The sequence below is a fragment of the Drosophila subpulchrella genome, chromosome 3L (assembly GCF_014743375.2).
Source record: "Drosophila subpulchrella strain 33 F10 #4 breed RU33 chromosome 3L, RU_Dsub_v1.1 Primary Assembly, whole genome shotgun sequence".
In the NCBI taxonomy this organism is placed as follows: domain Eukaryota; kingdom Metazoa; phylum Arthropoda; class Insecta; order Diptera; family Drosophilidae; genus Drosophila; species Drosophila subpulchrella.
Genome location: NC_050612.1, coordinates 11,484,242 through 11,507,462, shown reverse-complemented (window position 1 = coordinate 11,507,462; position 23,221 = coordinate 11,484,242). Strand labels below are relative to the sequence as shown.

Genomic DNA, 23,221 nt, shown 5'->3' with positions numbered 1-23,221 from the left:
ATTCATTCATATTTCATACTAGAGAAACGATCAAAAATGGTCACTATTTTTAGAGTTCGGTGGGAGGGACCCATTCTAAAAGTAGTTCCACGCACCAGAAGACAAGAGGCACGCCGAGCAATAAATCCACGTGAACAAGCGGCTCAAGGTGGTGCTGCCCAAATACTCTGTCTTTGCCAATTTCTCAAAATACGATATTGCCATCGACAGTTCTGTTTAGGTGTTGCAATACAAAACATATTTTTTTGCTGAGCGATCTTGTAAAAGCAATGGATAAGAGATATTTGAGGTGGATCGTCTACTTGCTTCTTTTCGCCACGGCTATGGCATTGGAAGAGGAGACCAACCGAGGATTATTAAATATCACCAGCAATCCCGCGGAGACTGAAACGGTTCCAAATTTACCCAGCGAAGTTCAAAAAGCCGTCTGCACTGTGACTGCGGGGGAGGTAAAAGCATCTGCAGAGGCTGTCACCACAAAAACACTGAAAGGAGTCTGTGGATCAGGTGGGTAAAGTGTTCTCTTACCCTGTGATTCTTAAGGCTTACTATGCGTTCTGTACAGATGAAATGAATATGGCCTTTCGGAATCTGGAGAACAAGCTATACGAAGAGCTCCGCGTAATGAAACTGATTTTGGTGCACTTAGCAAAGGCCAATGGTCTGAAGGTCAATACTGCTATGCCAACACCTCTGCCCACTCCACTTCCACCTGTGAAACCAATGAATCCCGCTCCACTGCCTCCCTTCAAGGCAATAGATCCAACTAATTTCAAAAAGGAGGAAAACGAAGTTGTCCCTGACTTTGGAGCCAAGAGGACGCCTACCTTGAAAAATCTGGAGTCAAATGGTAACTCAAATCTGGGAGCACGAGAAACCGAAGTCGATAAGTTCAATAACACCGTGCTAGCCGATAGGGATGTAAAGTTATTCACTTACTATTGGAAGTTGGAAAACGTTACAGAACTCATAGAAGCTCCCAATTTGGTCACAGTCAGTAGTCCAATATTCAGCTTCAAAGGTAAGTAGTTACTTATAAATTAAAAAAAAAAAACCCTTACCTGATTTATAAATCCTATTAAAGGCAAATCATTGCAACTGAAATGCACCTTCCATCACATGAATCGCGAGCTGTTGAACCTGCAACTAGGATATGGCATATTCAACCCGCAATCAAAACCAGGCCAAAGCAACAACGTCTTGATAGAAATGGGCGGAATCTTCCAGAATACCAAGTGGACCGAAGATTTGCAGGTGAAGCATAAAATTTCCATACTGGATCAGAGCGTCCGGATGACGCAGGATCTCAGTTCACCAGCGCTAAGCAAGCTTGACATGGGCTTCTCCATTCCGAACAGCGTCCTCCTGGGCAGCTCCTACATCAAGCAGAACGCTCTTTTGATTCAGATTCTTTTATATTTGTGAATGACAGAACAACGTTTGTATACGATTGGGCAATTAAAACAAGAGAGACCAAAACCATGTGCTTTTTAAAAAGACCTCCACAATCCGCTTCCCATTTACAGCTTGCTACGGCCTCCCTTGGCCTTGATGTCGAGGAAAGGCATTGCGATGGGGTACAGCTCCTTGCACGACTTAAAAGTCACAATATCGCTGATCGGTTTGTGCCGCTCCATGTTCGTGATCTCCACTGGCTCCGTCTCGGTAGAGGCATTCTCATCTGTTTGCTGGGACACAATGTGTACGGACAGAACGCGTCGCTCATCGCCATCCTTTGCGATGAATTTCTGCAAAGGAAAAGGGGTATCTTAGGCAAAGAAGCTTTAATTTTAACTATACCCGCTCACCTTGAAGTAATCCACAAAGTCGGCCTTGCTTATCTTTCGCAGTATCGCCACCTCAGCCTCTTCCCTTTCAAAGTGATACGTCTGCATGGCTATTTCGCCATAGAACTGGCTGAATTGCTGGAAAATGGTCTTCGGCTTCTCCAGCTTCTTCACGGCTAAGGCTTCCTTGTGACGCTCGAACTCATCCAACGGCATGTCCTCAATTACTTGCTAAGGATATAAGAATTATAAAGTAAGCTGCCGATTACTAGAAAGGGTAGATTATTACCAGATAAGTCTGCAAAAAGTTCTCAATACGATCTTCTACGAAGGACGGGTGCTTTGCGGACTGCACGATAATACGAATTCCATTGGCTCCATTCACCTTACGCACTCCACTGAACACGATATAGCCCAGCTGCTCCTTTGTGCGCAGACAATCGTAACATGGTTCGGAAAGAACCTGGGACACCAGGTTCACCATTATGTTTGTGCGATCCGTTTGAGCGCCGCACTGCAGGTAGAGCTGCGTGCAGGAGCTTTTGTGGAACTCGTTCTCCTTCTCGAATAAGTAGCTGTCGCCTTTAAAGGATTATAAATTATTCATTTAATAAAGGAAATGAAAATTGTATTATCTAACGCACCTGCAAGCAGCTTATATTCTCGCTTCTTCAGCATTTGCCGTGCCAGAATGGGAAGCTTTGACGCGTTGGTAGCCTCCAGTCGGGTGTTTACTCGCCCCGCGATATCCGTAGCCTGCTGCTTGGTCACATTGCCAAAAATAAAGCACTCTGTGTGCAGGCGCTGGAAGAACTCCTTGGCAAAGTTCAACACTCTGTCGTATGTCACGACTTTAAAGGAAATATTAATAATCACTATTATCAGAGATAATTGCAGCTTTTTGCTTACGTTCCATAGCGTCCAAGAGCTCCACATTGGCCCAGGCATTTTCAGTTAACAAAAGAGCTAAATAGTATATGGAATGCTGATAGGGTTGCTCAGCCTTAAAGTTTTTCAGTGAACGTACGTATTCCTCCTTCAAGATGTCGAAACGTTTCTCATCGATGGAGAAGTCAAACAGGTGATCTAATAGCTTCTCCAGCAGCACAACCTGCTTGTCACTGAAGCCTCGAATGGTAAACTGCAATTGAGGGTAGTTTAAATTGTAAAATACTTGAGTTAAGAAGAGTTTCGCAGGCTTACATCGATGCCGCAGGTCTTGCCCATCACACTGAGCTTCAAACTGGCTAATTCCGCATCGTACAAATACTCATTGAGCTGATCCTTCAGGAGCATAACCATCATATGGTTCAGATTGCAGTTTAGGGGATCCAAATAAGCAATCGGATTGGACATGTCGAACGTCATGCAGGCCTTCGGTTTATTGAATTGATTGTCCTGCTTGTGCCAGACCCTCAAAATGGGCGTATCCATGATGATCGTGGGATGCTTGGGGGCATCGGCTGGAACATCGGAAATATCAAAGTTCGTGGGTATGAAGCTGTTTGGCAGTGCCAGTTTCAGGTTCTCGTTAAGATCACAATTCTCCCAACACTACAAGGGAATACAAATATTATTTTTATGAATAATGTGAAAGCAACCAATACTAACTTGCACAGTATCCTTGGTCACGCGCTCAACACCGTACTTAGTTTTATAGTAGGGCTCCGCGAGGTCGCAATCCTGCTCAAAACTCTGGCTCACCATTACGATGCGGCTCTTGGAGGGCACCAGCTCATCCAGTAAACTTTTTATGAGGTCTGGACGCCATTCGTTGCTCAGATATGGAGCGATAAGTACCTCTTCCAGGGGGAATATCTGCATGGACGAAACGGCATGCGTGACTAGGGTTTCCGGTTGCTCCTTCTCCTTGAACCGGAACCTCATTTCGTTGAGTTTCACACACTCGTCGAATATCCACTTCTTGGGACCCTCCTCGCGCAGCATTCCCAAATACTGAAACACGATCTTGACAATGTCATCTACGTGCTCCAAGCCCTCCTGTGTTAGGTCGACCACAATGTCGAAGAATCCAAAGCCGTTTTGAGTGTTTTGATGTCCGGCCATCAGACTGCAAAATATAAATGTGACTATCTATGGAATGGGTATTAAATCTTAATTAACGCACTCATTGCACCAGCCCAGTCGACGCAGTTCGGATAAAATGCTTCCTTTGCCCTCATGACCGATGAGGTGCGTCAAATAGTTATCGGGCTGCAATTAAAAAATAGGTTCAGCGGCCTAACTACAGAGGAATTTTGATCCACATCGCAGTGGTACCTTAAACTTACGCCCGATTTGTAGAACTCCGTTAAATCGTCAGTGGTAAAGCTGATCGTCAGCGAACGGATGTCTTTAATAGGCACTATTTTAACCTTTTGCCCATAGCGCTCCTCGGCGTAGGGATGACGTGGCCAATCTGGAACCGCGACGTTTTTGTTCTCGATTTCGGAGAACTTTTCCAAGACCATTCCCTCCAGTTCGTCCAGCGATTCTGTCGAAAATTGATTATTAGTTTGTAAAAGCTTTTGTAACGAAACTCACCTTTTCCAATTACAGCCAGGCACATAATGTTGGCGGAGTACCACTTCTTGTGGAACTTGAGCAGCTCATCGCGCACATCTATGTTCTTGGACTTGGGTATTTCCGAAAGGGTGGTCTTGTTTCCACTGCCGAACTTGCTGTAGGCATGATCCGGCTTGGCCAAGTGCCGGTTCACCTGCTTGATGCGCCACAGATCGCTAGGGAGGTTCTTCTCGTGCTCGGAATTCACCTGTAATGTTATAATTTTAGTCTTGCCAGGAATATACCTCTATATCTGTAATTACAGCATTGATTTCCCGCTCAGTGGCGCTGGGCGTAAACAAAGGTGCAATGAAGAACTGGGCAAAGCGATCCAGAGCTCCATCCAACTTATCCGGCGCCACGTGGAAGTGGTACTTGGTCATTAGAGGATAGGTGGCGGCGTTGCTGCTTCCACCACTCTGCGAGAGGTATGTGGTGTAGCCGTTCTCGTGGGGATACTTCTCGGTGCCCAAGAAGAGCATGTGCTCGCAGAAGTGGGCCAAACCGGGCAGGTTCGTGGGATCGGACATGTGGCTGCAGGCGGTCATGTGACATATTTATTAGAGAAGCTTTTTTTAAGGCTATCTAGATCCACTTACCCCACTTGCACGGACAAAGCTGCCGCCGAGACATCTGTTTTGGGATCGCTGATTAGCAGGACCTTCAGGCCGTTTTCCAGCTGCAATCCTCGATAGTCCCGCGTGTCCTGCAGCGACTTTTCAATGTTGTTCAACCTATTGATGATTTATGACAATTAGGTCATCCCTAAAATATAATGACAATGCAATTACCTCAGAATGGGCTCCATGCTCTCGGGCTTTCTGGTCGCGGACTTTTGGGAACCCTCGGCTACTGTCATCTTGGGTTTTCGGAGCGTACCAATCGATCGATGGGTAACTAAAATGCTGGTCCTCACCGCACTTGACCTGTGCGAAATAAGTGCGATTTAGTGGAGTCCACTGGCGGAAATGTGATTTATTGCTGCCAACCGTCGACCCAAAATCGCTGTGAAGGCAAAAATCGATTTTCTGCACGTAAGATACATTGAGTTTGTGAAATACTACTAACGACGGAACTTCGGCCTCACGTTGCGCTCGCACTTTCGTATATGGTAGGCGAAGTTAGTTTTTATGCCGGTTCTTTCCGCGTTTAAACAATTTTAAAATGTATTTGTCAAAAAAATTGAATTCTACTCGTTTCGCAACAACTACAATAGCAAATAATCATCTGTTCGCAGGGTTGCCAAGGCTTCGAAAAGGGGAACTAGTTCAATGCGCTGCCAGATCGTTGAATTTGTAGTGGTTTCAAGGTGGAGTTGCCATTTTAAAAGCTTTTGTTGTTTGTGATTTTTATTTGAATTTAAAAACATATTATCCAGAGCAGGTACTTAAAAACATTTCTTCGGTTCTTAAATAAGTATTTTATTTATTTGTTTCTCCAAGTTATTCTATACACTAAAATATTTCCATTAATAAAAAACTATGTAAGTCAATGCCAAAATAGATTGTACAAAAGTACTTATTCTTCAAATGATTCTATATTTCCTTTTGACTTTGAACAACGGAATATAAAACACCTGCAGCAACCCTAAAAAGAAGCGTTATAAAAATAAATATTCCGTGAATTCCCGTTCTCAGATCATCTGGCAACGCCACGCTCGCACCCGCCGCAGTTGTCCAACACTGGCCGACTGCAAATAGAAGAATTGCGGGCTGTAACTGCATTTTATTTTTTTATTGGCAAATTTTTATTTTACTGGCAAACAAACACTCGCTAATCCGCCACAGTCGTCAGCCTGTTTTGCGGCGATGCCATTTTTTCGCCATCCCAAGCCCAGCCGTAAAGTGTGTGCCTGCGGACCACAAACTGCGTCGCCATCGGTGTGTGGGTGCAGAAATAAATGCAAATTGTTGTAAAATGCCGTGCTTTGGTGTGCGTGTTGATAAGTGCAATACGCAAAAGTAAGAACATTGAGGCAAATCCGTATAATTCGTGGGATCAGGCGTTTCCAGAGGTGAGTTCCGCACAGTCCGGGGAGATAAATCTGCTTCGTTTCGACCAGCAGTCAAATTAAGTTCTAATCAAATTGTTTACCCACGAAACTAGATTTTGTGCGAAAAAGTGCAAGTGCTGCTGCGTAAAGCGTTAAATATGGTCTTAAATTGAACGATTTTTCGTTTTCTTCTTTTTTGTGGGGCCAAGTTTGGCCGGATTGTGGAGTGGGAACTTCAAGATCCCCTCTAAAAAGTTCCTGTGCCTGTGCTCGGTGTGCTTGTGTGGGTTTGGTAACGGTATTTGTGACCGTTTTGCAATGGCACGAGAAAATCAATAAGCTGGCAAAATTGAAAAAAGGAGACTTCACAGACATGGCAGAAAATAACCCAAAGATTGCCGCCATGACGGTGTGTAAAATACATATGAACGTTAATTATGCTAATATGCTTCTCGCGAACCGAAATGCCTAAAGTCTAATTACCTGGCCAGTTTCACACCTCGCATGATGAATTACTTAGATCCTGGCTATAAATAAATTTACTTTGCACGTGCTAAGTGGGGATTAAAGATTATAGTCTGCGGAAATATGTTACAATCTGTACTTCAAGTTGTCTATTTTCTTTATCCATTGCTTACCGTTGGAATATGGAAACACACTGAAAACATTCACTTTAAACCCTAAAACAAACTAATTTTTTATTAAGTATAATTAATAAAAATTGGAACAACCAGTTTCTTTAAATATTCGTATATTTCGGGAAACTAAAAATTGTTTGATTATAATTTCCTTCAGTATTAGGAAAATATTTTCTTTAAAAAAGGTTTTGTAAAAAGTTAAAATTCAATATAATAACATTTTGCGCTATGTCGAAAGACAGGTACAACAAAATAATTATAATAACATTTAGTGATTCCTCATACTTTTTTGTTATACAAAGATATGTTGATATGGGACCTATAAAAGCCATAAACAAAGGAACCGATTGCAATATACATAATTCTTAGGGTGAACGTCCGTCCATGTTTATAGAATGGAATGAAATGTGAAGTCTTTGGATAAAAGCACTCCTGTAGAAAAGAACGACCACATTGGCTGGCCGACCATTCAAATTCAATTGTATTGTTATTGTTTTGGGTTTGGACCGCATCCGAAAATAGACTGCAGCTCGTCGGGAAGATCGGACAATGGATTCCCATGCAGCGTGGGCCACGCAGGAAGAAGCGTGCTCATTGCGACTGGAAGATTGATGGCAGATATTTTTAGTGCAGGCCCAATTAAGTTCAATTAGAGACCAAAAGAGCTTATCGCTCCGTATCTGATACACTGGATTCAACTTCCTCCGTGACAAGTAGAACGGGGGTCAATGAATGCGTCGGATTTTATAGCCTGCGGTAACTGGATTCAATAGATTTCTCGGTACATACAAATATGATACAGAAGTTCCCATAAAAATATAAATCTGAGGAGCTTGTGTGAATGGTAGCCGTGAAAATCGGGTTTTATGACAGCCCATTAAGTTTTTCCCATGTAATAAAAATAAACAAACAGAAAGTCTATAGAGTCTATATTAGTCTATAGTATAGACTAAACAATAGGTATTTACATTATTGTAGAAAAGTTTTGGTGCCTGTATTGAAATCCATTTAATAAATTATTTTCACTTCACAAAGCAGTTAATCAAGTTGATCAATCAAACTCCATAAACTGCTCAACGGGGAATTAAGCATTTATTAAAATAATTTGACTTCACACTATATGCCATGCAGACGATTCTTTGTTTAATTAATTATTTAGCATCATGATTATTAGATAAGAATTTAGCATCAGCGATAGACTTTACCAAAGAGAAAAAACATTGCAGTGATAGCGATTCTACGCAGTATACTTTTATAACATAATAAAAAAGTAATCCGAACAAGTTACATGTTTTTGAAAGAGTGGTTTAATATTTGATGGTTTATTTTTTCTATATCTAACATGTCTATCTTTAAGACATATATTTAATTTCAAGTAATATGTGTTTAGAATATTTGATATCTCAATAAAAGAACCCAACTATAATTTTTCCATTCCAGATTCCATTACCTAGTCGTGGCATTTGAATTAGCGCCTAAGTGCATGCCCAAAATGGACAACGAGCAACCGCACCAAGAGTTGGTGAAGTGCGTCCTGGTGGGGGACACGGCGGTGGGCAAGACGCGACTGATCTGCGCCAGAGCCTGCAACAAGCACGTCTCGCTTTCCCAGCTACTTTCAACACATGTGCCGACCGTGTGGGCCATCGATCAGTATCGCATATATAAAGATGTAGGTCGTCATTGAACTTCTTCCAAAGCATCCAAATGAATCCCGCCTTCTTCTATTTAAAGGTACTCGAACGATCGTGGGAGGTGGTGGACGGAGTGAATGTCTCACTTCGCCTCTGGGACACATTTGGTGACCACGACAAGGATCGACGTTTCGCCTACGGCAGGTTGGTGACCATTTCAAGGCGTCCAATGTAGACAACTATAGTCTTCTCCTTGACCAACAGATCCGATGTGGTGCTGCTGTGCTTTTCCATCGCCAGTCCGATTTCCCTGCGCAACTGCAAGATGATGTGGTATCCGGAAATTCGCCGCTTTTGTCCGGATGTGCCCGTCATTCTAGTGGGCTGCAAGAACGACCTGCGCTACATGTACCGCGACGAGAACTATCTCTCGTATTTCGGCGAGAAGGGAACCTTTGTTCGGTATGCCTAGCTAACAGGTTTCAGCCGGTTCTCTATAGTTTTCATTTTCAAATTAAAAATCTTGGGGGTCTTTTTATTAATTGAATTATTCTTTAGGTAGCAATTTATTTTTAGCTTTTTTAATGAAAACATTTAAGTGCATTTTCAATGTTATCGAACTGAGAAAAACCGCTTTTATGTGATTGCTGTGATTCAATATCATTTGTTTAAAGCTAAATTAAGGGGTTTCTTGAGTTAATTGAATTGAAAAGTATAGTTAGAAGCACTGTAACTTACTTTGCGGGATACTTTTAATAGTATACAAATTTGTTGTTGGTTTTATTTTGTTTCAACATTTAAAAAAAAAAAAATTTTGAAATTTATAAATGATTTATCTTACAGGGCCGCATTGAAGAGTGACCTGGTGATGCCGGATGAGGCTCGTGCCGTGGCCAAGGAGCTGGGAGTGGCCTACTACGAGACCAGTGTCTTTACCTACTTTGGGGTGAACGAGGTCTTTGAAAATGCCATCCGTTCCGCGTTGATTGCGCGCCGACAGCAGCGATTCTGGATGACGAACCTAAAGAAGGTACAGAAACCGCTGCTGCAGGCGCCGTTCCGGCCACCAAAGCCCCCACCACCGGAGGTCACCGTAATGGTCGGGCACTATCGGCAGGACATCTACAACATGTTCTTGTCGCAGGCCTACACCGACCTGGTCCTGGTCGGAGGGGGTGGCACCAAGTTCGCCGTGCACAGATTCATGCTGGCCGCCGCGTCCAGCATCTTCCAGCGCCTGTTGAGCACGGAGCTGACCGACATGGGCGGGCGGAGCAGCAGTGAGTCTAGCATGGTCAGCTCCACATTCGGGGAGGCCACCATAGCGGACTTCAATGACGACACTGAATCCTTGATTCGTTATGAATCACGCACACAACGGTGGGTGTGGCCTTTTGATCCTGTATGGCTAATCATTAAGGTTGTTTTCACTTTAGCAGCATGTGGGAACACTTGAAGCGCCGCTCCAGTTATCAGGCATTACCTCTGATGGAGTCCAAGCGGTCGAACGATTTGTACAGGGAGCTGCATCATCCGGTACTGCAGAGCATTCGCCTGGTGCACGTGGAGAATCAACGGGGTGTGAATGGCCTGCAGACAATTGTCACTCTCAGTAAACTCATCTCTCCACAAGCTTTGCATCAGTGCCTGAGATTTATTTATACCGGTACCATTGACAAGGATTGCAATAATTTTCAGGTAGTATTATGCTTGCCAGTACTGTGAATCTGGAATTTGATAGTATTTGAGTTTAATCTATTATTATGTTGTGCTGGCAGGAAATTAGAGAAGCTGCCGATCTGCTAGAACTGCCGCAACTGACTCAGCTACTTTCGAGGCCTCAGACCGTTATGGAAACCTCCAGCGATGAGCCAAATCCGCACATTTGTCTTGTAAGCACTTATATATCTTATGATGTACACACATTATGATTTCCTTTATTTTATTTTAGCGCATCAAAGAAAGCATGGAAAGGCATTGCATTGGTGACGGTTGTTTCAGCGATGTCACCTTTGAATTGGACGACGGTTTAATGAAGGTGATGATATTCTAAGTAACCATATATCCCGAAACTATTAAGCTTATTTTCGGTAAATTACAGGCACACCGCGCTGTGCTCGTTGGTCGTTGCGATGTCATGCGCGCAATGTTGCTGGGCGACTTTCGTGAGGCGCATTCCAATGTGGTAGGATCGGTCACAAGATACTTAAAACCCTCGATGTTAATGCAAAATCCTCTCACTTCAGATCGTATTCCCTGGCGTTACAATTTACACATTCCACAAGTTGCTGTGCTACCTGTATACTGACCAGATTCCGCCAATCTCGGCCGTGAAGTGCCTCAATCTACTGGAGCTGGCCAACCGACTATGCCTGCCGCGGCTGCTCAACCTGGTTGAGTGCCGCGTTATCGAAGATCTCACTCTGATTTCCCAGAACGAAACCAATGAAACGGTGGATCACTGTCTAACGTTGTTGGAGCCAGTAAAGGTAGGAAAATTAGATAGATTATAAGATAAACTAACCGCTAAAGAGGTTTCCCAGAACAAATGTAGCTTGATTCAAATTTATAACTACTCCTTAAACTTCTTTCCTCAGCTGCACAACGCACATCAGTTGGCCGAGTGGTGCATGTCGTACCTTTGCGTCAATTACAACCTTATTTGTAAGTTCTCACTCAAGGGCCTGAAGGCGCTGCATCAGGATAATCAGGAGTACTTGCGCGAGCACCGCTGGCCTCCAGTCTGGTATTTGAAGGACTACGACTACTATCAGCGATGCCTGAACGAGTTGAACAAGGAGCTGAAGCTGAAGAGCTCGAGGCGCGAGTCGCCGAGCGATGACGAGGGCTGTCTGTGCTTCACGGGTGGTAAGTGTTTCCACTTCTGCGGTACTATGTATATGCTCCACATCCCAGCACACTTGACATCCCAGACCCAATACTCCAGTCGGAGGATCAGCTCAGGTTTTAGTTTCAGCCAACATAATTCTTCTCTAATTGCTAGCGCTAGAGGATATATATTGTACGTATCACGGTTTGTACTCCTAGCCAGGTGTCTCGTTATGGTTTTCCTTTCCTTTTTGATTTCCTTGCTCATTTACAACGACAACTCCATCATCGTAATATTAATGTGCGACATTTGGTCAAAGTATTCTCTTGCTGGCTGTTAGGTAAATCGAAGCGCAGCGGAGATGTGAGTGGTGGAACCGCAGAGAACAGCAATGCCGATAATCAGATCTTCAATAGCGCCGGCAACTCGATCAACCACATCGACCTGGAGGCAGACATGGACCTGAATCTCTGACACCCAGCCCTCGGGCAAGGAAGGTGCGTAAGCTGTCTAAAGGGATGGAATATATTATACCTATGTATATACCTTTTTCAGATCACTGCGCTTCATTGTGATCCTGCCGGTCCTGATCTGTTTCATCTGTACGATCTTAAGTATTTTGATACTTTTCCAAATCCACACATAACAAACCTCAAGTACATTCGACTTGACGTGGGCGGGTATAGCGGCTGGGAATAGAGTTGGGGGAGTGGCGCGTCTGCTTTTGACATTACGCAATATATAGAGCGCAAATTTGCCTTAGTGATTACTAATACATAAGTCCAACATAGCTCGACCCAGAACAAAGGAGCATACTGCAAAGTGCTTCGGATTTCTTATATTTATACGCCTATATATAATGCAAAGCATAAACGAGTATGCACATGCACCTCGGCGATATCGCTGTATTGCCTTACGATATATCGGTGTACACTCATCTTGTTCTGCACGATTCCATGGAATATGGGAAGCGAATAGGACGCAGACATGTGTATATCCTTATATTTGTACCTTTACCTAAGACATGTATGTATGTATATTTTTGAATTCCTACTTACGGAAACATTTGTCTAGCCATAGCCCTAAGCAATACTTTATGATAAGGACGCATTTTGTACAGAATGATAGAATAAAGCAATTACGAACAAGTCTTCTTGGCTTTTCTTCCTTTAACAATAACTCCTCATGATAAATAGTTTACATTTCATTTATTAACTTAAGTTAAAGAACAGTTCACATGCCATTAAAAAGAACAACAAATACATATTTAAACGAATTTTAAAGCCCCTGTACAGCTTTCACAGTTCTGGTACTCATTTGGGACACAGTTCCATCCTCAACCTCCAGATCTTGCAGCATGGCAATCATCTCCTCATCAGTGATCACAACCTCCGTCTTATCGTTGTTATTGATGAGTGGTCTGAAGGTAGCTGGCGATGACTCGCCGCACAGATCCCGTAACTCCCGTTCCAGTTGATCCTCCTCTTGACTCACTCCCTCCGCAAAGCTAGTGGACAAGACGTCCTGAACTTCTCGGTGCTGGTCGAGAGTATCCCGCACATCGGCCAGAACTTCGTCGACGTTGTCGTACTTCAAACCAGAATCCGAAAGCACCTTCTTAAGGGTATTTGAGCCAATTTTGTAGGCGTCTAGAACAACGCCACTGTTTTGAGCCTCATCCACGCTGCACAAAAGAGATTCGATGTTGTGCAAAGCAAGGCTTCGACGTTCTAATTAAGCAAAATAAATGTTCATTATTGAGAGAACTGAAATAAAGATCTCCTGACTGAGAACCTACCATGATTCTTCTCCAATAGGTGCCTTTTTCGTAGGTATGTCTTGGCCAATTGCCGCTTGTTTTCCTTCAAGTACTGACGTGCTTTTTCATCGTTTACCTTGATTTCTTCCTCCAGGTCTTCTAATTGCTTGAGTAACTGGGCCTGCGTATTCTGGAGATTGTGGACGGCATGATCTTCTTGGCTTATGTTGAGATCATCGCCTTCTTTTTCTACGTTAAAGATTGTCCATAAATAAGAATATTTAGTGATATGTAATTGTCATATATTACTTGGAATTTTGATCAAATGAATTTGGCGTACTCCCTTTTCCATTTTAAATTCCAGACCAACGATTTGGCGAACATTTAAGGCCAGCAAGCAAACGCAGAAATCTTTGTCTGAATAGATGCGCACTTGTTGAGCCTTGCAAAGGGATTTGAAGGCCTCGAAATGTAGGAGTTTCCCGCTGTTTTCCGATAAGACTTTCTCTGCTATGAGGTCGCAAGTAGTCTATAAAGATATGTATAGTTTGGATTTCATATATTTAAGTCTATTTTGGTGTTTGATTACATGCATTTGGCATATTGCAAACTTATATTCTAAGGGTATATTCAGTTATCTTCTGGATAATGCAAGAGTTATTGGTGTTATAAGGGGGGTTCAATAAGAACCAAAGTTCCTAAATAACTTTATAATATAAACTAATACATACGTTTAAGACATCAAGGTGAATCCATTCCAGTAAAGAGGAGGCCTCCAGATCCTCCCCAACCACGCTGTGCTTGATCTTAGACCAGCTCCATGAGAGGGGTCGCTTTACCAGGCTGTTGACCAGCCAGCCGCTCCAGGAATTCGCCGGATCCTGCTCGAATTCACTGCGAGACCGGATCTTTTTCGTCTGCTGCATCTCGGATATGACGGTGTCCAAACAGGCGGGCAATTGGTCACCCCGCATGAACTGCAGTTGCAGATCCCTCAGACTGAAGATGGGTCTGCCGCAAAACTTTAAGTACTTCGCGATCAGGTCCGTCCAGAATTTCATTTTTGCGTCGTAATCCTCAGTGTCCAGATGTCGCGATCGGAACATGGCGAACTTCACCTGCATTCTGGCATTGTCCTTCCAGCTCTCAGGAAATCTGAACTGGCCCGCTCCATTTTCCTGTTCCCCTCTTGCAAAGCTCATCCTTAAATCCTCGATTTCCTCAAGACTATAAAAATTGCGCGTCTTTTGTGTTTGTGTTTTGGCTATCAGCTGTGGCGCAGTGTTGCAAAATGATTGAATATGTTCGCAGCTTGTAAACAAAATTCAAATAAAACAGTTATATTTTAGTTTATCTGAAAATCATAGATAAATATATTTAAGGAGCACGGGATTGTTTAAAATATATAGTATTAAATGAGTAAGTTTAAATTGAGATCAAATTAATATGATATTTCCAAGTAATGGCTAGGTATTTTTTTCAACCCTAATAAAGAATATTATAAATACAAAGGGCTTAAGAAATTAAATATTTAATATAAAGCTTAATTTACAAGCTTATTTTTAAAAATATAAATATTTGTATCTCGCTTTCCAGCACTGGGTTTCTCGATAATTTGGATATCGATTTACTTTCTCCCCATCCCGAATCAGCTGTTCCAATTCAGGCTACTAGATTAAAAACTTCTGACGAAAATTTTGTTTTGAAGTTTTTGTTGAGTGTGCGTGGAATTCGAAACGGCTTGCCTTGGCATTGGAAAGTAACACCATTCCAGAGGACCCCGGGAATGCATGGAGCACGGAGCTAACTTGGCCGAGCAAGGATTCCCGCAGCATCGATGAGAGCAGCACATCCCAGCAGCCCCTGAGTCACGTTCTTAGCCTCTGTCGCCACGGAACCCGATTTTCCCTCCAAGATCTGGAAGAATCTTGATTGCCAGAAGTGCCGGAGCATCTCGACGTGCGTGCGAATCTCCAGATTGTCCATTGTTACACGGTGCACTGACTCCGTCCAATTGAGTCTTGCGAATCATCATGATGGAGGACGAACAGATTAACCTGCGCAATCAGTTGGCGAGGGGTAAGTCGTGATTTCGCATAATTCTGGAAGATTGCATCTGCATCTAGAAAAGTCAAATAGGCGAAACACTTAGGCAGATCTCTGTGATTTATATTTCTACAAAGAAATATAGATTTCCTAAGATATCACATAGATAACAAATCTCTAAAAGTAACTTAATTAACTGATAATAAACTAAGTTTCCAGTATACCGATATAAGTATAGATAACATTTCTTAGTTCGGCAAGATAACATAAATTATTCATTGCCTATAAACTATCTTAGCCATAAACCTCTATGGTTTTAAGTACTTTGAGTGGGAGTTTTTAAGATAGACACTGTTTAGAAAGTAATCACATGATGCTGGACAGCCAAAAACCCAACTATAAAGTTTCAGTGATGTCTATTTGGCGGGATCTTGTAATCTTGCTTAAAAGGGGTTTTTCTTAAAAATAGACTCTCATTTTTAAGACAAAATATGGTTTAAAGGCAACTCAACTATATTAAAAATATTTTAAAATTTGGTATTACCTCTAATAACTCTCACTCTTACAAAATAAAAAAAGATTTATTAATTTGTATATCCCCACAACTATTATTTTGAGCACAGCTGTGGGCTTTGAACTTTGTTTATTACTTTGGCTTACCCTGTAATAAGAACGGAATTTTTTAATAGCGTGAATATCGCCTGTTCAGCAAATATGTGATTATAATACTCGGGTCTGCCGCAGATATGGCATACTTCATTATGACAGTGATCTATTTACACAAAATCATTGCAATACCCTACTTATATAGCTTGGTCAGATTTTATGCTTTGTACTAGTTACACTACCAGATATACGATAAGATAAGCTTGTAAATCACAATTAACACGTATGGCCAATTAAGTTATAATCGAAATCAGTGTCTGCATATGGAGAACGGCTAGTAGTTTTCCCCCGAACAAATGTACGAATGATTAGGGGTTGTCTTACCATCTCAGCTCTCTGGGCCCGAAGCTTTTATTTTTGGGAGGTTTCTCCGTTTGGAATTTGTACCATTTGGGGACGTTATCAGGGCTCTTATCACGCCCTCTGCGCCTGCAGAGAGAGTGTCGAGCCACAAGTGCGTCCATGGATGGCCAGATGATTGACTATGCATTGGCTGGGAATTTTACCAAGTTACCTAGGGGTAGTCGCCGAGGTAAATGCAAACGCGGTCGGACGTAATACCGATCCACAGACGTCGTAGGGTTCACACTGGGTCGTCGCTGCTCTGGTCTGGCTGTGTTTTAAATGTGTTTTCGTAATGATTAAGTTTGGGTTCGGCTCGCCGATGTCCGCTCATTAATACAGCCAAAGCATATGTACAGTGTACACATGGCGCTGAGTTCGTCTGGAGCTTATACATATGCGAAAGCCGCAGCGCAGCCGCTGCCGCCGCTTCGGGCAGTAAAATTTCATTCAAACGCGTTTCACGTCTGTTTTCGAACGGTCAACAACGGATGGGATCGGATCGCGCGATCGCCAGTTGTCGCCACCGCCACTCACTCACTACCAGCGATTTAGAAACCGATGAATTGAGCAAACAAACATCTTCCGCGACTGACCAATGGTCCCAATACACACTCCCCGCCTGTGATAAGTGCCCGTCTCTGAACTTGTAATATACGCTGTGGTGTCAGCGAAAAAAAACTGGAAAAATAAAAAATAATTAGGCAAACAAAATGAAAGTCCCCACGCGCAGCTCGAAATACTCATTCAATTTGAAAATATTCAAATTGCATAACGATAAGAAACCTACCTGCCCCAGTCCGCCAACCTCACCTGTGATCTCGGCGAAGCGAAACTCATGGCGCGCTTCGTGGCGAACGGCCCTGGGCGCCAAGGGCAAGTCCCTTGGAACGCCCTCAGACGACAGAGATCCCATCGAGCTGGAGCCGGAACCAGCGCTTTTCGAGCGGATCAGGTGCCACAGCACCTGCTCCTCCTCCTCCTGCGCCGATCAAATGTTTCCCGCCATCCAGATTCCCCAAGGCGACGAACTCATGTGTAAGTTGCCAGAGTATCCTTGAAGAGTTTAAGCAAGCGCCAATACGTCAGTACTCCGATTTTCTATTAAAAATCAGATATAATTTTTAAAAAACTGGAAAAAGTCCAAGTTAAAGCATTTTTAGAAGAAATGTTAACTTTATTTTCCTTACAATTTGATCTTGATCTTTGTATATTATAGCAATTGTATATTTATTAATTTTGTTTTATTTATTTTCTTAAAAAATATAGTTTGTACAAATAGAAGATTGCAATTCTTTAAATTCCTTAACGTTATAGAAAGTTCAATCATTTTTATCTGAGCATTATACTCCCCATTAATTTTCTTTTAAATAATTTTAAAAAAGTATAACTTTAAAAACTAAGCAAGAGAATCTTTTTGAGATTCCGAACCATTTAATGCTTTAATTTATTCAGAGCTTGGTATATTCTTTTAAGCAGACATTTTTTACTTGACATATCTCTGCCATTATCGTCTATTGAACCCGCCAAAATATCTAAAAACTCAGCATGTCTTTTTGCTAAACATACAAATAAACAAAAACGTACTTAGACCCTGTCGGTTATAAAGTACATAATGAAGAGACGAAAATCGCCGGTCTCTTGACTTCATCTAGTTAAAAATTAAGATTGTTAAAAGCTTTAGGGTGGGTACATAAATAGAGAACAAGTTAACCGACTGATTAGATAAACCCAGCGGGGGGACCTCGCGAATTGCTAACCGGCAACTGAAGATCGGGTGAATTGGGCGGAAATATAAAGCTACGTGTATGAAGGTGTAGTGTAATGGGTGGTGGCCGCTAAATGGTCAATTCCCTGGTCAAATCAGGCAATACCAGACCACGATAAGCTGCGTGCTCCGCGCCGGAGGGCAGATAAGAAAGGTGTGTTTACCCGCTCGCTGAGCACATGCGTTCATTTCGATTCCATACGACTCCCCACTTCGCCAGTGTTCAGCTGTTTACGGCTAATATATTATCCGGCAGCCAGTCAGTCATTCAGTTGGAGCCATCGACGTGTCGCACTTGGCTGTGGTTGTGGCTATTGCTGTGCCTGTGGCGACCGAGTGAAATGTTTCCGGTTTAAGCAATCTACATAGCATACAGGCGAACTGTGCTCGTAATGAACCCAAAGTTATAGACACTCACTCGCACATAGACATCCACACTGAAACCGAATCGAAACGAAACGAAAGCTCCGTGGCTGGAATATACACCTCAAATACGCATTGCCCGGGTCCCTGGGCTGGGCGAAGTGGAATAAAAAATAAAACGAAACGCGTTTAACAGTGATTACACGACTGTGTTATGTGCAGCGGATTCTACACTCGGACGGAATAAACCTACAGGCGATCGGAATAAACCATAGCTCCAAGGGTTACATCATGCCGGAGGCCCTGCATTTTACATCGATCTTTGATCTCATCATCAAGAGCGGTTCGTGCACTTTCAAAGTCCAATTTCGTTAAGCGGACAGCGCAGGGAAGCCTTTACTCAAAGATTTGTTAAATTAGAAGTCAATCGGGGCATATATAATGATGCATTGGCTTCCCATTCATTATAATACTGTCTAGTTCTAAGATTGTTCAGACAGATATGACCTAAAATCCCAGGATTATGTTAGAAAATACAGTGCAGACTTCCCATTCATTTTAATACAGTCTAGCTTTAAGATATTTCAGAGAGATATGAGCTAAAATCCTAGACTTATATTACAAAATACATAAGTACATGTAGGTTCGTTATTCTCAATCCAAAACATTTACAAAATTTAGTTTTAAAGAAGGTGATACTAAGGTACCTATTTTTTTTAACCTTATTATATTGGATACAATGAAATGTAATTGAAAGCTTTTTGTTTTTTAAGCAACTATATGTTTCGAATTTCCTTTTCAAATATTTTTTGATTTACGAATAGCCAATATCTACTGTATATGATAAACAGATAATGTGAAGTACACGCGATACAACAACCTCTAGCATACCTGTATTGTGACATAGTTTGGCGCCGATTTGCTCTTGACACCATGAACATGAACCGCTTTCGAACATTTAGCAGTTTGAGATTCGATTTCTTTTTGCTCTTGTAATGTTTTGAAACTTGTTGCTTTGCCATTGAATCTGTGTCACAAACTTCCCGAACATGTTTGTCGTAGTTGGTTTCGGACAGGTTTGTTATTACAAGTCAATCAGATTTACGACTTAGTGTTGCAATACCATAAATATTTCCAGCCCTGGTTGTTAAACTCAAGGAACTAATCTAAATTTGACATTCGCTCCTATTAAAACACTCAAAATTTTTGCAATGCATCTGTGAAAATCCTGGGAGTCTACAGAGCCGCCCAAAATCCGTTTGTTACCGAAATGTGCCACCCAAAACCTCCTTTCGGCTATTGCTGTTATTATTTTATGGGTGCAGGTGGGTCATGTTTATAATTCCTTCGACAAAGACAGTTAAAGGACCTATCAAAAATATATTATTTTCATAATGAACACATAACTAATGTTTGGCATTTCCACCTTTTCAGCGATGCCATGGTTCGGCATGGACATCGGCGGAACCCTCACGAAGTTGGTCTACTTCGAGCCCAAGGACATAACGCCGGATGAGCAGGATCGCGAGGCTGGTATCTTGCGAAATATACGGCGCTACTTAACCAAAAACTCGGCATACGGCAAAACCGGACATCGAGATACGCACCTACAGGTGAGATGATCCCGCAATAGAAATGTATATTCTCCGCTGTGGAATGTGGATGTGCGATTTTGTAACAAATCGCTCTGACGCGGACCATTAGCATCGGTATTATCATCTGAAATATTATCAATCTCAGCGCCCCGAGTCGCGATATTTGCGCGTCCAGTCAACAAGTCATCTTTGGCGGGTCGGAACGGGTCGTCTGGTGATTGAATACGGTTACGGGTGCCAGGGTTTTCGAGTGTGAGTGCCTCTGCGGTGACCTTCACTCTCGCGCACACACGCCTACACAGAAAACAAAAGTGTTGACTAGTATATTGATTTATTAATACACTTAATCTTGGGCCTGACAAAATGGAGAGAGTGGTTGATTATACAAACAGTTTTCAATTGTACAACGTATTTTAATTTCTGTTTATAATCTGTTTTTGTTTTCCGTGTACCATACGCTAATCTCGCACAAATGAGACTCCTTTGTTTACCCTTAAAGCCAAGTGATTCACTTTTAAGTTAATACGTTGGCTTTGTTTTGATTTTAACAAACGTTTATAAAGTAGTTAACACAATCATCAAAGCGGATATTGAAAAATAGGTCATTCGGCGGCTATATAATAACAAATACATTAACTTTATCCAATAGAATCTATTTATTATATCGGATTTGCGTAGGGGAAATGAGAAAGAACGTAGTAAGTGTACAAATTCGATACTTAATTAAATGGTCTAGTTAGAAAGTCGGGGTAAATGCCCTACCCCAAAAAATGGTTAATTATTCAAAGACTAGGACAAAGGTTTCTCACTTTTTCGAAAACCTATCCCAAATCACAGAGGCTTCCGTTGCTGGGTAGTTTTGTTTCTTAATTTTGTACAAATTACCCTTGTACTTGGACTTTGGATACTTTAAATTATAATGGCGACCGTATATATGTACAGTTTATACCCCAGAAACAGTTTGGAAAGCTTGTGCTATGTGAACGTTGACTTTTGTACTCTCCATTTTTATTTTGTAATGGGTTCTGAAGTCTAATTTTCATATTTACGGAACTCATTTTCTTTCTCTGTCTGCGAAGTGATATAACTATTTATATCATTAAAAATTCTTTTAATAAGCCCTAGGAAGGATTCGTTTTCATTAAAAAAATATATAGTTCTGATACTATGAGTTAAATATATTACAAATAAATTGCTTCTTTAAAGGTTTTTACTAAGTTATCTTCTTATTTCTTTCCTTTCAGATGGACAATGTCGAAATACGTAAGAGACGTGGCTCCTTGCATTTCATTCGCTTCCAGACCACCGACATGGGCAATTTCCTGTCGCTGGCCAAGCAAAAGGGAATGGCCGAGCTAGTGACCACGGTTTGCGCGACCGGTGGCGGAGCCTTCAAGTTCGAGCAGGATTTCCGTGACCAAGTCAATATGAAGCTGGCCAAATTCGACGAGCTGGACACGCTCATCAAGGGCATCCTCTTCGCCGACCTGCACAATCGCACCGAGTGCTATTACTACGAAAACGCACGTGACATTCTGTAAGTGGAGTAAGTGCTGGCTACGAGGAGTTTCTAACGATTTAAATTTACCAAACATTTTGGCAGAAAAAGCGAGAAGCGACAATTCAACTTTTCGCAACCGTTCCCGTTCATTCTGGTGAATGTCGGATCCGGAGTCTCCATCCTGGCGGTCTACGGTCCGGACAACTACAAGCGCATTTCGGGCACAAGGTATGTCAGCTTTGGGTCTCATCGTACATCACATATTTCTAATCTCGATTTGACTCTCGTTTGTTTAGTTTGGGCGGCGGTACATTCCTGGGACTGTGTTGCCTCCTCACCGGCTGCACATCCTTCGAAGAGGCTATCCAACTGGCCACCAAGGGCGACAATAGAAAGGTGGACAAATTAGTTAAGGATATTTATGGCGGCGATTACAACCGCTTTGGTCTGCCCGGAGATTTGGTGGCGTCCAGGTAAATTATCCCGGAAGTGAGAGCACAGGCAACCAGTTATGAATATGCTTTCCATTTCCAGCTTTGGCCAGATGCACCTCAATGACAAACGTGTTTCGGTAACACGTGAGGATTTGGCCAATGCCACACTGGTCACAATAACGAACAATATTGGCTCCATAGCAAGGATGTGTGCGCTGAATGAGAAGATCGATAGGGTAAGATTTTAAAACAATATTAAAGGTCCAAAACTTAAACTTAACCTTACATATTAATCCTTTCCAGGTCGTCTTTGTGGGCAACTTTCTGCGAGTGAACCCCATTTCCATGAAGCTATTGGCCTACGCCATGGAGTTCTGGTCCAATGGCACAATGAAGGGTCTCTTCCTGGAGCACGAGGGATACTTTGGTGCGCTGGGTTGTCTGCTGCAATTCAACGGCGAGCTGGCAGCCGCCCTCAACGACGGAGTTGAGCATCCCATCCACACAGCATCGGATGCCGGCGAGGGCGCAACGACGCTGCCCTCGGCGGATGAGCCACCAGAGAAGGCGCCCACAAGCAAACACTCCACTAGATAGTCGCTGTAACCACATGTTCCTCCCGAGGGCACCCGATGTGGGCCATCCGATTGTAGTGCATTGTACAGTAGACCTAAGATCTATAAGGCAATGGCAATGACTTTGATCCTTCGCAGTTTATCTCGGTATTTATCGTAATTCTCTCTCGGCTTTAGTTGTAATTTGAGGACGCACAAAATGTAAATGCATGAAATTACTGAATGGATAAAGTGCCTGCTAGCAAGCAACGAATTTTGGCCCAATCAAATGCCGAACCACAATTTATGTCTTAATTTTCCTCCGCGTAACATTTTACCATATGTTACTACCTTGCAATCTTCTACAATTTCGGTAGTTTTTAGTTTCTTTTCTACAGTGATAGATGTTAGCTCTCGGAAAAGTATTACAAATACTTAACAATGGAACCGCAATTGAAAGTCTCGCGCGCAACAAATAGTTCAAGAGCATGTATTGCATACACCTAATGATATGCCCATGTCCTTCGACAATATTCATGTATACCTATAAGTTTTTACCCTATCGTTTGTGTACATGATTTAAGTGGATGTCTTAAAGTTTCTTTTTAGAATATAAGTTTGTGGTCATGTTATGATAGGATCCAATTTGTTGGCAGGTCAATAAAACTTGTTTAAAACAAACTGTTGTTCTTTTGGAGTCACAAAAATCATTCAAAATTTAATTTAGGAGTGACCAAAACTTTACT

The 23,221-nt window shown here is 42.3% G+C and overlaps 5 protein-coding genes across 13 annotated transcripts; 3 read left to right on the top strand and 2 right to left on the bottom strand.

Annotated features, from left to right (window-relative positions):
* The first annotated feature begins 260 nt into the window (after nucleotides 1-260).
* On the top strand, nucleotides 261-1,468 carry LOC119554119. Its single transcript, XM_037864888.1, has 3 exons — nucleotides 261-507; nucleotides 566-1,021; nucleotides 1,085-1,468. Exons 1-3 carry the CDS (start codon nucleotides 270-272, stop codon nucleotides 1,423-1,425), a joined length of 1,035 nt encoding a protein of 344 aa, XP_037720816.1. The 5' UTR covers nucleotides 261-269; the 3' UTR covers nucleotides 1,426-1,468.
* On the bottom strand, nucleotides 1,403-5,570 carry LOC119554117 (insulin-degrading enzyme). 2 transcript variants are annotated; one of them, XM_037864886.1, is made up of 14 exons: nucleotides 5,342-5,570; nucleotides 5,144-5,278; nucleotides 4,952-5,086; nucleotides 4,616-4,886; nucleotides 4,332-4,560; nucleotides 4,079-4,281; nucleotides 3,916-4,001; nucleotides 3,399-3,858; nucleotides 2,991-3,341; nucleotides 2,697-2,928; nucleotides 2,432-2,638; nucleotides 2,077-2,369; nucleotides 1,809-2,018; nucleotides 1,403-1,748 (listed from the first exon to the last, which is right to left on the bottom strand). In XM_037864886.1, exons 1-14 carry the CDS (start codon nucleotides 5,395-5,397, stop codon nucleotides 1,521-1,523), a joined length of 3,096 nt encoding a protein of 1,031 aa, XP_037720814.1. In that variant the 5' UTR covers nucleotides 5,398-5,570; the 3' UTR covers nucleotides 1,403-1,520. The 2 variants fall into 2 exon arrangements, with proteins under 2 accessions (XP_037720814.1, XP_037720815.1); XM_037864887.1 differs by having other exon boundaries at nucleotides 5,144-5,357; nucleotides 5,421-5,567.
* Nucleotides 5,571-6,027: 457 nt separating this feature from the next.
* LOC119554268 (rho-related BTB domain-containing protein 1) lies at nucleotides 6,028-12,596 on the top strand. Of its 4 annotated transcripts, none has more exons than XM_037865118.1 (13): nucleotides 6,028-6,366; nucleotides 8,424-8,655; nucleotides 8,718-8,821; nucleotides 8,882-9,079; nucleotides 9,461-9,997; nucleotides 10,057-10,315; nucleotides 10,396-10,509; nucleotides 10,569-10,655; nucleotides 10,719-10,802; nucleotides 10,864-11,106; nucleotides 11,215-11,485; nucleotides 11,788-11,944; nucleotides 12,003-12,596. In XM_037865118.1, exons 2-12 carry the CDS (start codon nucleotides 8,467-8,469, stop codon nucleotides 11,919-11,921), a joined length of 2,220 nt encoding a protein of 739 aa, XP_037721046.1. In that variant the 5' UTR covers nucleotides 6,028-6,366; nucleotides 8,424-8,466; the 3' UTR covers nucleotides 11,922-11,944; nucleotides 12,003-12,596. The 4 variants fall into 4 exon arrangements, with proteins under 4 accessions (XP_037721046.1, XP_037721044.1, XP_037721045.1 ...); XM_037865116.1 differs by having other exon boundaries at nucleotides 11,767-11,944; XM_037865117.1 differs by having other exon boundaries at nucleotides 10,054-10,315.
* Nucleotides 12,597-12,638: 42 nt separating this feature from the next.
* Nucleotides 12,639-14,486, bottom strand: LOC119552654 (charged multivesicular body protein 7). Its single transcript, XM_037862356.1, has 4 exons — nucleotides 13,938-14,486; nucleotides 13,516-13,735; nucleotides 13,246-13,455; nucleotides 12,639-13,177 (listed from the first exon to the last, which is right to left on the bottom strand). Exons 1-4 carry the CDS (start codon nucleotides 14,406-14,408, stop codon nucleotides 12,726-12,728), a joined length of 1,353 nt encoding a protein of 450 aa, XP_037718284.1. The 5' UTR covers nucleotides 14,409-14,486; the 3' UTR covers nucleotides 12,639-12,725.
* A 660-nt stretch (nucleotides 14,487-15,146) lies between these two features.
* LOC119552653 (pantothenate kinase 3) lies at nucleotides 15,147-23,152 on the top strand. Of its 5 annotated transcripts, none has more exons than XM_037862354.1 (7): nucleotides 15,147-15,285; nucleotides 19,826-20,004; nucleotides 21,231-21,523; nucleotides 21,590-21,715; nucleotides 21,784-21,960; nucleotides 22,022-22,157; nucleotides 22,225-22,778. In XM_037862354.1, exons 1-7 carry the CDS (start codon nucleotides 15,240-15,242, stop codon nucleotides 22,516-22,518), a joined length of 1,251 nt encoding a protein of 416 aa, XP_037718282.1. In that variant the 5' UTR covers nucleotides 15,147-15,239; the 3' UTR covers nucleotides 22,519-22,778. The 5 variants fall into 5 exon arrangements, with proteins under 5 accessions (XP_037718282.1, XP_037718283.1, XP_037718278.1 ...); XM_037862350.1 differs by lacking the exon at nucleotides 15,147-15,285 and adding an exon at nucleotides 16,716-17,298 and having other exon boundaries at nucleotides 22,225-23,152; XM_037862353.1 differs by lacking the exon at nucleotides 15,147-15,285 and adding an exon at nucleotides 18,341-18,734.
* Nucleotides 23,153-23,221: the final 69 nt, after the last annotated feature.